At 40.0% G+C, this 11,496-nt stretch overlaps 1 protein-coding gene across 1 annotated transcript in view; it reads left to right on the forward strand.

Moving 5' to 3' along the window:
• LOC110542799 (UDP-glucuronosyltransferase 2B31-like) overlaps positions 1–8,419 on the forward strand; it is a 290,306-nt gene extending 281,887 nt beyond the window's left edge. The window contains exon 6 of the mRNA XM_060380861.1: positions 8,184–8,419. Coding sequence (XP_060236844.1) covers positions 8,184–8,404 — 221 coding nt within the window. The 3' untranslated portion in view covers positions 8,405–8,419. The remainder of the gene's footprint in view (positions 1–8,183) is intronic.
• The last annotated feature ends 3,077 nt before the right edge of the window (positions 8,420–11,496 follow it).

The raw sequence follows: 11,496 nt of genomic DNA on the forward strand, positions 1-11,496 counted from the left end.
CCAGTCCCTCCCTCCCTCCCTCATCTCCACCGTGCCCCTTTCCAAGTCCACTGATAGGGGGGACCTCCTCCCCATTCATCTGATCCTGTTTTATCAGGTATCTTCAGGACTGGCTGCAAAGCCCTCCTCTGTGGCCTAACAGGACTGCTCCTCCCTTCGGGGGTGGGGAGACCAAAGAGCCAGTCATTGAGTTCCTGTTAGAAATAGTCTCTGTTCCCCTCACTTTGGGAAATCAATTGATTACTGAGCTACCACAGGCTACATCTGAGTGGAGGTTCTAGGTTATATCCATACATGGTCCTTGGTTGAATGTCAGTCTCAAAAAAGACCCTGTGCCCAGATATATTTGGTCCTTGTGGAGCTCCTATCCTTTCCCCATCAGACTAACTCCCTTTCTTTCTTATGATTCCCTGTACTCTGCCAAAGGTTTGGTCATGAGTCTTTGCTTTGAAAACACTGCTAGTTAGAGTCTTTCAGATGCGCTCAGTAGACTCCTGTCTTACGTTCAATGCTCATCCCATCTGTCTTTCTAAATGAGGATTGATCATCTTACCCCATGTCCGCTCAATTGATTATCTTTTTTAGGTGTATAGATTTCATTATGTTTATCATATCTTATAGGTCTATATAAGTGAGTATATCCCATGTTTGTCTTTCTCCTTCTGGGATATTTCACTCAGAATGATCTTTTCTAGATCCCACCATTTGCCTGCAAATTTCATGATTTCCTCCTTTTTGATTGCTGAGTAGTATTCCATTGTATAAAAATACCACAATTTCTGTACCCATTCCACCGTTGATGGATATCTGGGTTGTTTCCAGGTTCTGGCTATTACAAATAGAGCTGCTATAAACATGGTTGAGCAAGTGTCCTTTTTGTGTACTTGAACAAACTTTGGGTATATACCTAGCAGTGGTATAGCTGGGTCTGGAGGAAGCACTATTCCTATTTGTCTTAGAAAGCGCCAGATAGCTTTCCAGAGTGGTTGTACCAGTTTACATTCCCACCAGCAGTGGAGGAGGGTTCCCCTTTCTCCACAACCTCTCCAGCATGTGTTATCGCTTGAGTTTTTCATCTTGGCCATTCTGATGGGTGTAAGGTGATATCTCAGGGTCGTTTTGATTTGCATTTCCCTGATGGCTAATGAGGATGAGCATTTCTTTAAGTGTTTTTCTGCCATTCGATATTCCTCTGTCGAGAATTCTCTGTTTAGCTCTCTTCCCCATTTTTTAATTGGATTACTTGGTTTGCTGCTTTTCAGCTTCTTTAGTTCTTTGTATATACTGGATATTAGTCCTCTGTCAGATAAAGGGTTAGTGAAGATTCTTTCCCAATCTGTAGGCAGTCGTTTTGTTTTGATGACGGTATCCTTTGCTTTACAGAAACTTTTCAGTTTCATGAGGTCCCATTTATTGATTGTTGCTCTTAGAGCCTGTGCTGTTGGTGTTCTGTTCAGGAAGTTGTCTCCTGTGCCAATGAGTTCTAGGCTGTTCCCCACTTTTTTTTCCAATTGATTTAGGGTATCTGGTTTTATGTTGAGGTCCTTGATCCACTTTGACTTTAGTTTTGTGCAGGGTGATAAATATGGATCTATTTTCATTTTTCTGCATGTAGACATCCAGTTGGTCCAGCACCATTTGTTGAAGATGCTGTCTTTTTTCCATTGAATGGAATTGGCTTCTTTGTTGAATATCGAGTATTCATAGGTGTGTGGATTTATTTCTGGGTCTTCTATGCGGTTCCATTGATCCTCCTTTCTGTTTCTATGCCAATACCATGCAGTTTTTATTACTGTTGCCCTGTAGTACAGCTTGAGATCAGGAATGGAGATACCTCCAGATGATCTGTTGTTGTACAGGATCGTTTTGGAGATTCTGGGTTTTTTGTTTCTCCATATGAAGCTGAGAATCTTTTTTTCAAGGTCTGTAAAGAATTGAGTTGGTATTTTGATGGGAATTGCATTGAATCTGTAGATTGCTTTTGGCAGGATGGCCATTTTCACAATGTTAATCCTACCAATCAATGAGCACGGGAGATCTTTCCATCTTCTGATATCGTCTTCAATTTCTTTCTTCAGAGACTTGAAGTTTTTCTCAAACAGGTCTTTCACTTGCTTGGTTAGAGTCACACCAAGGTACTTTATGTTATTAGTGGCTATTGTGAAGGGTGTTGTTTCCCTAATTTCTTTCTCAGCCTTTTTGTCTTTGGTATATAGGAGGGCTTCTGATTTTTTTGAGTTGATTTTGTATCCTGCCACTTTGCTGAAGGTGTTTATCAGCTGAAGGAGTTCTCTGGTTGAATTTTTGGGTTCGCTTATGTATACTATCATATCATCTGCAAATAGTGACGCTTTGACCTCTTCCTTTCCGATTTGTATCCCCTTGATCTCCTTTAGTTGTCTTATTGCTCTGGCTAGGACTTCAAGTACTATGTTGAAGAGATATGGGGACAATGGACAGCCTTGTCTTGTCCCTGATTTCAGTGGGATTGATTTAAGTTTCTCTCCATTGAGTTTGATGTTAGCTATAGGTGCTATATGTTGCCTTTACTATGTTTAGGTATGTGCCTTGTATCCCTGATCTCTCCAAGACTTTAAACATGAATGGGTGTTGGAATTTGTCAAATGCTTTTTCGGCGTCTAAGGAGATGATCATGTGGTTTTTCTCCTTCAGTTTGTTTATGTAGTGGATTACATTGATGGATTTCCGTATGTTGAACGACCCTTGCATGCCTGGGATGAAGCCTACTTGGTCATGGTGGATGATATCTTTGATGTGTTCTTGGATTCGGTTTGCAAGTATTTTATTGAGTATTTTTGCGTCAATGTTCATAAGAGAGATAGGCCTAAAGTTCTCTTTTTTTGTTGGGTCTTTGTGTGGTTTAGGTATTAAGGTGACTGTGGCTTCATAGAATGAGTTTCGTAGTGTTCCTTCTGTTTCTATTTTGTGGAATAGCTTGAGGAGAATTGGAGTTAGCACTTCTTTGAAGGTCTTGTAGAATTCTGTGCTGAAGCCATCTGGTCCAGGGCTTTTTTTGGAGGGGAGACTGTTAATAACTGCTTCGATTTCCTTGGGAGATATAGGGCTATTCAGTTTTTCTACCTGATCTTGACTTAGTTTTGGTAGATGGAATCTTTCAAGAAAATTATCCATTTCATTTAGATTCTCAAATTTTGTGGCATATAGGCTTTTGTAGTATGACCTAATAATTGTTTCGATTTCCTCAATGTCTGTGGTTATGTCCCCATTTTCATTTCTGATTTTGCTGATCTGGATAGTTTCTCTCTGCTTTTTAGTTAGTTTGGCTAAGGGTTTGTCTATCTTGTTGATTTTCTCAAAGAACCAGCTTTTTGTTTCATTGATTCTTTGGATAGTTTTATTTGTTTCTAGTTGATTGATTTCAGCCCTTAGTTTGATTATTTCCAGCCGTCTGCTCCTCTTGGGTGTATCTGCTTCTTTTTTTTCTAGGGTTTTCAGTTGGGCCATTAAGTTGTTTGTATGTGATGTTACGAATTTCTTCTTGCAGGCACTTAGTGCTATAAATTTTCCTCTGAGCACTGCTTTCAATGTGTCCCATTAATTTGGGTATGTTGTGCCTTCCTTTTCATTGAATTCTAGGAAGTCTTTAATTTCTTTCTTTATTTCTTCCTTAACCCAGCTGTCATTGAGTAGTAAGTTGTTCAGTTTCCATGTGCGTGTCGGCTATTTGTTGTTTCTGTTGTTGTTGAGGTCGAGCTTTATTCCATGGTGGTCAGATAGTATACAAGGGATTATTTCAATCCTTTTGTATCTGTTGAGGCTTGCTTTGTGGCCCACTATATGGTCTATTTTGGAAAAGGTTCCATGCGGTGCTGAAAAGAAGGTGTACTCTTTTGAGTTTGGGTGAAATGATCTGTAGACGTCTATTAGGTCCATTTGATTTAGGGATTCTGTGAGTGCTTTTATTTCCCTATTTGTTGTCTGTCTAGTTGATCTGTCCCTTGGTGAGAGTGGAGTGTTGAAGTCTCCCACTATTAAGGTATTAGGATCAATGTATGATTTAAGCTTTAATAATGTTTCATTTACGAATGTCGGTGCTCTCGTATTTGGGGCATAGATATTCAAGATTGTGATGTCCTCTTGGTGGATTTTTCCTTTGATGAGAATATAGTGGCCCTCCTTATCTTTTTTGATTAACTTGGGTTGAAAGTCTATTTTATTAGATATTAGGATGGCTACTCCAGCTTGTTTTCTGGAACCGTTTGTTTGAAAAACAGTTTTCCAGCCCTTTACTCTGAGGTAGTGTTTGTCTTTGTTGCATAGGTGTGTTTCTTGGATGCAACAGAATGTTGGATCCTGTTTCCTTAACCATTCTGTTAGCCTGTGTCTTTTTATTGGTGAGTTGAGTCCATTGATATTGATAGATAATAGTGACCAATGCATGTTAGTTCCTTTTGTAATGGAGTCGATGATCTAACCCTGTTTCATTGCTTGTTTTCTTTTCATTTTTGTTGGGACATTATCTGTATGCCCTGTTTTCTTGGGTGAATTTGTTTTCATTGGATTGGAGTTTTCCTTCTAGTATCTTCTGTAGGGATGGTTTGCTGTGTAGATATTGTATAAATTTAGTTTTGTCATGGAATATTTTGTTTTCTCCATCTATGTTGATTGAAAGCTTTGCAGGGTATAGTAGTCTGGGTTGACATTTGTGATCTCTTAGAGTCTCCATGATACTTGCCCAGGCCCTTCTGGCTTTCATAGTTTCTGATGAGAAGTCCGGCGTGATTCTGATAGGTCTACCTTCATATGTTACTTGGCCTTTTTCCCTTGCTGCTTTTAATATCTTTTCTTTGTTCTGTAGATTTAGTGTTTTGACTATGATGTGACGTGATGTGTTTCTTTTCTGGTCTAGTCTATTTGGAGTTCTCTAGGCCTCTTGTATATTTATGGACATCTCTTTCTTTAAGTTGGGAAAATTTTCTTCTATGATTTTCTTGAAAATATTTTCTGGACCTTGGAGTCTAGAGTCTTCTTTTTCGTGAATTCCTATTATTCTTAGATTTTGTCTTTTCATAGCATCCTTGATTTCTTGGATATTTTGTGATTGGAACTTTTCTGATTTTACTTTTTCTTTGAGAGAAGTATCCATTTCTGCAAGTGTGTCTTCAGCTCCAGAGATTCTCTCCCATCTCTTGTATTCTGTTGGTGATGCTTACTTTTGTGGTTCCTGATCTTTTCTCCAAGTTCTCCAGCTCAAGGGTTTTCTCATTTTGTGTTTTCTTTATTGATTCTAATTCTGTTTTCATGCCTTGCACCATTTCTTTCATGTGTTTGAATTTGGATTCCTGTCTCTCTACGATGGCCTCTATTTCTTTTTTCATTTCCTTCTTATATGCCACTAATTTTTCCTCTACTTGTGTATCTATTTGTTTGGCTATGTTTGCCTGTGTTTCTTTAAGGATATTGTCTATTTCTTCTTTCTTTGCCTCCAATTGACTGCCCATCTCTTTGAAAGACTTGTTCATTTCCTCCTTATGAGCCTCAAATAATTGGGCAAGCATGGCTTTAAAATCATTTTCCTGTGCTTCTGCTGAATTGGTGTATCCATCGATTTTGGGGTTTGCTGGTGAAGTCATGATGTCCTGATTTATGTTGGAAGTGTTCTTTCGCCTACCTCTGGCCATTGGCTTATCTGAAACCTTCCCTGTTTGTTTTTGGATTCTGCAGATCAGACTGGTGCTGTCTCTCTCTGGTGTCTGGAGAGTTCTTCAGGAAGCTGAGCACTCTCAGAGTGTGCTGAGGACTAGCTGTACCTGTGGGAGGAAAGTACGCAGGCGCAAACGGGTCAAATGCAAGCGTGTGTGTGCGCGCGCGTGCGTGTGTGTCTGTGTGTGTAAGTGTGCGTGGATGAGTTTCTCGAGGGACAGCGTGATGGCTAATGTTGAGCCCTTGAGTGTGTGGGAGGGGCTCTGCACTGTATATGTCGCAGGCGCTAATGATGATCGCAGCGCAATTTCTGGCATTAACTGTCTTAGCTCCTCAATCAGGCCCACAGGGCAGGAACTTCAATGACCCTAGTGCCCCTCTGTTTCCCAAAGTGGGTATGTGGGTGGGAGGGGGGTTCGATGCCTGGCTTCTGATTTAGAAGGACCCAGGATCTGGGGAACTGCAGATTCTCAAGGATGCACTCACTTACAGGCAGGTCTCTTGGCCGAGATCGTGGTATCCGGGGCTCTCTGCTCTCTGGTTTGGCCCTGCTTCTTTGATGTGTTCCGCCAGTTCTGTGCTGCTGTCACTGCCAGGTTCTGAGGTCTTGCTGCAGCTGGAGATTTCAGGGTGGTCACTTCATCAGGGATGGGGTAACCAGGCTCTCTGTTCTCTGGTTTGGCCCTGGTTAGTCTTAAACTGGAGGGCTGTTGTGCCCCGCCAGTTCAGTGCTGCTCCGCTGCCACGTCCCGCTGTAACTGGAGACTGGGTTGCTAGTCCCAAAGCTTTCTGGGAAGTCCTGGGATCTGTTCGTTGTGCTCTCCAAGCTTGAGAGGCCCAGCGCCTGGTGTGTCCAGGTTGTATGACGTTTCTGCCTGGTTTCGGTGAGTAAATAGCGTATTCTCTGTCACTGTGGGATTGGGCGGGCCGTACCGTCAGTGATGGCGATCCTGCGGAGCTAGTATGGTGTCTAGCAGATTCGTGTCCTGGGAGGATGGTGCAGCCGCTGCGCGAATCTGGGACTCCGGGGCACGTACTGTGGGCTTTTGTCTGCCGCTACAGTGCTTGGGGCTCCGTCTCAGCGGCTGTATACCCCAGGCAGTTAGGTCTGCACTGAGAAAGATGAGTCAGCTGTGCCACTGTGCCAAGGAGGAAGGAGGTCTGGGGGAAGGGAGTGCAGCAAGAACAAAGGATCGTTTCTCTCCTTCCCCAAGCAAGTCTCCGGGTGACCGGAGGCCAAAGTTTTCACCTCCTGCGATGTTCTCTGGTGTTCAGAAAGCCTCGCTGTGGTTTTCCTGGGTTGGGGGTCCTTCCATTCTCCAACTCAGAAGATCAGGTATCCCACCGCTCAGAAACTGTGTGTGCTAATCCCCATTTTCACAATGTTAATCCTACCAATCCATGAGCACGGGAGATCTTTCCATCTTTTAATATCTTCTTCAATTTCTTACTTGAAGTTTTTCTCAAACAGATCTTTCACATGCTAGGTTAGAGTCACACTAAGGAACTTTATGTTATTAGTGGCTATTGTGAGGAGTGTTGTTTCCCTAATTTCTTTCTCAGCCCTTTTGTCTTTGGTATACAGGAGGGCTTCAGATTTTGAGTTGATTTTGTATACAGCCACTTTGCTTAAGGTGTTTCTCAGCTGAAGGAGTTCTCTGGTTGAATTTTTGGGGTTGCTCATATATACTATCATATCATCTGTGAATACTGATACTTTTGACTTCTTTCTTTCTGATCTGTATTCCCTTGATGTTCTTTAGTTGTCTTATTGCTCTAGCTAGGACTTCAAGTACTATATTGAAGATGTACAGAGAAAGTGGGCAGACTTCCTTTTCCCTGATTTCAGTGGGATTATTGTAAGTTTCTCTCCATTTAGTTTGATGTTGGCTATGGGCTTGCTGTTTATTTTTTTAATATGTTTGGGACTTAATGTGCTGGGATGTGTATGTGGGGTGTGGGCTCCCTTTTTCTGTGGGGAAGGGGCAGGGCATACAGAAAAAAAAAGGAAGAATGCTGGAGCTGAAAGTAGAGGAAGGAGGAGGCTATGGTAAGCAAGTAAAGTGAATAAATAAATAAATTTTTAAAAGAATGAGGATTTCAACTGAAATTAGAAATTACACTTTTTAATAAAAGTGTTCATTGTGGGTTCGTCTCTATTTTTAAGAACCTCAGAGGAAATTAATACCTGGTACTATAAAACTAAACAGGTGGACATTTTTCCACTGCATATATTTACCCATAGTTTTCCTTTCATTTTATCATGTGGCAATCTTGTTTTCATTTTTCAAGTCTTGAGTATCATACTAATTTTCTCATATAGCATTCTGTTATTTCTCCAGTACACCCAAGAGTTCCTTGATATAAAAATACAAGGCAGTTTTATTGCAAATTTGTTGATATAATAAATTGTTTTGTATGAGAACAGCTTCTTCTTTTTAACCCTCATCTCTCTTTAATATTATAATCAACAATTCATAAAAATTCTTTTCTTCTAGGTCATCCAAAAACCAAAGCTTTTGTAACTCTTGGTGGAACCAATGGCATCTATGAATCAATCTATCGTGGCATTCCTATTGTTTCTGTGCCCTTGTTTGAGGATCAACCTGATAATATTAATCACATGGTAACCAAGGGAGCAGCTGTTAGAGATTTTAACATACTGCCAACTATAGACCTTCTCACTGCCTTGAGGACTGTCATTAATGACCCTTTGTGAGACTGTTACTTTTGTTTGAAAAAACATTTAATATAAGGTGGGTTCATTTTTTTCTCTATTGAGATTGGGTTTCATTATATAAGCACAAGACTGGCTTCAAACCTATAAACCTATGTCTTCTTAAGCCTCCTGAATGCTGAGATTAAAAATATATGTCATCATGATTGCTGTGTATAACTATTTCTTTAAAAAGTTGATAGAAATAGTATCATCATAATCAGTTTTATTTTTTATCCTATTTGAAAGAGAATAATTTTGAAAAACTTTAAATAATTTGGTACATCTGAAATTTGTGTTATTTTCAACAATTAAGTTAATCTAAATTTATATATTCAATAAATAAGAAATAACTAGTTTAAATTTTTCTATAAGCATAAATGATGTTTCAATTATTCAGCTACTGGCAACAAGGATACTGTTTCTAAATATGACAGAATATATTAATAAAGTAATCATGAATGTTAATATTAATAAAATTGTTTAAGCATTCACCCATCTTCTCTGAAACTGTAAAACTTTTGGTAAAGTTTTATTTTATATCTATTATTATTTTTTAAAACAGGATCACATGTTGTGGCTCTGAGCTGGCTTCAAATTCAGAGAGATCCTTCTGTCTCTGTCTCCGAAGTGCTCAGATAAAAGTCATGTTCTAGCAACCCTGTAAAGGAAGCTATGGTGACTGGCTTTGGAAAAAAAGTGTTCTAAATTCAATTTAATGGCATGCCATTATGGTTTTGAAACACAATGAGAATACTTTAGGTTGTTTGATCATTGTAAACTAAATATCATGTCTACTGAAGTCAGATCCAACATCTAAGGCTTCTAAGCCAATGTTGTCAAGAAAAGAACAGAAGTTTGTTGACATTTATGTTAGACCTGGATGGTGAGATAAAAACTAGCATAAAGGATTGAGAGGCAAAATTAAATTCATACTATACCCAAGGAACTGTATCCTGTTGGCAGCTTCAAGGTTTCCCAGAAAAGAGTTTTACCTAATCAGAATGTCCAAAGGCAAAATATGAAGGGGAAATGTTGCTGGTTCTTATGTACACAGTCTCCTAGTCCAGGAACAGAACTGATTGATACTGGATCAAGAGTGCCATACATGTTATGAGGATAACCAAGCACTCTTTGATTGCGTAGAAGGTCTACTCCATGAAATGGATACAATACCTGGCACTGATAACTGCCAAGAACCTGAAACTAGATAGGTCATGGGCCCAGTAGAAAACTTACTACTACTATTTTTCTAAAGGGACATAGCAATAAAGTGACTCCTAATCACCGAGAGTGATACCCTTGAGTCAATGCCTCACTCAACTTATATCAAGACACTTATTCTCTCAGCAGATGGGAAGTAAAGCAGATACTCAAAACTGGACATTGTGTAGAGTGAGAGAGTCTTTGTTGCACTCAGTTTGAAATGGGATGTCTTTTTTCTTTTCTTTTTTTTTTTCAATGCAGTTTATTCAGGAACCTTGAACAATCATCTGACCCTGGGGAAAGCCATCCCACAGCTTAAATAGCCTCTGGGTAGCCAACCCCAGCATGCCACGTGGGCAATGCAGATAGGTCCACATACATGGAAGCAAGCCAGATCCTCAGCCTTAGCCAAATGTGGAGTTGTTCGTGACAGAGAGCACTCACCATCGGGAAGGTGGAAGGGGGAAACCAGCTCCATCTTTAAGGCGCGGCATTATGCAGCCACATTTGATGTGAACTGATGGACTAAGATCAGAAAGGAGAGGAGAACCTCCCCTATCAGTGGACTTGGGGAGTGGCATGCATGCAGAAATGGGATGTCTTTATCAAGCACCTCTATAACGCCCAAGGATCAATATGGAAAAGGAGGAGAAAAGATTGTAGGAGCCAGAGGATGGCTGACTCCAAAGAGACAGACACAACAGGAGACTGATATGAACTCCCAGAGAGTGTGATAGTATTTGTGAGACCTGTACAGGTTCAGACCAGACAAATTCCTGACACCAATGGAAATTAGGAACAAAATTCCACCTTAACAGAAGAGCTGTTTGTGACTGACACCTTCAGGGAAAGTGAAAACCCAGTTTCTCCAACAGCGTTCACTGGGCATATCAACTATACCCCATGCCAAGGTATACTTAACCAAGAGAAAACAAATCCACATTCTGTTTTCTGTTTTGGTGTACTTTTTGGTTTTGCCTCACTGATCTTTCTTTGCTTCTTCCTTTACATCTTTTGATTTTAGTTGTTTGTCGTTTAACCTTTTTTGTAGTTCTGAGAGATAAAGAAAATGAATTTGGATGAGCAGTGAGATTGGGAGGACCTAGGAAGAATAAAGGAAAGTAGAAAACATGGTCAAACTATACTGCATAAAATATTATTTTAAATAAAAAAGAATGTATGCTCTAATACTGGAGAAATAGAAAGGTTCATTTTTATTAGAAAAGCATCTTTTCATAACACACCAAATTCCTGTGGTCGTGCTTAGATACTCTGATAGGCCTGTGACATTGACTCTTATGAGTGCCTGCTCTACATCAATTACATCTATAGTGTGTGCCTTCCCAGGGTCTAACGTACTGTTATTCATCACTTTATTTCTATAGAATATATTTATAATTAGCACTTCCTATGTCTGAGAACAGTAAGAAGAGAATAAGACTGCCTGCAAGATAAAAGAGAAGAATGAGACACTCAGTAGTTAATCATCATGTTAAATGTTTATATTTATTTCTAGTCTGAAAGAGAAGAACAGGCTATTTGAAAATAGGATTAATGCAACTGACTGTAAACTTCTTTTGGTTAAAATTAATGTAATGGTCACTCAGGATTTCCTCAGACCTTGAATAACCTAGTTTTCTTTTTTTCTGTTCACCTTTTTCTTCTTTTATGTCACACAACATTTTTGATAAGTAAACAAATGACATTTAGTGATGATGAATGTCAGAGTTACAACACAGGCCAGCAAGAATCCAATCACATCCAGAGAGTGGTGCTGGACCCAGCTGAGGTCATGTGCTGCCACACAAAGGTGCTTGGCTCCTTTGTGGCGCATGACATACTCAATCCAGAAGACAGCTCTGTCCAGGAGCTTCACTGGCTTGTCGTGG

The sequence above is a fragment of the Meriones unguiculatus genome, chromosome 3, assembly GCF_030254825.1.
Source record: "Meriones unguiculatus strain TT.TT164.6M chromosome 3, Bangor_MerUng_6.1, whole genome shotgun sequence".
Classification (NCBI taxonomy): Eukaryota; Metazoa; Chordata; class Mammalia; order Rodentia; family Muridae; genus Meriones; species Meriones unguiculatus.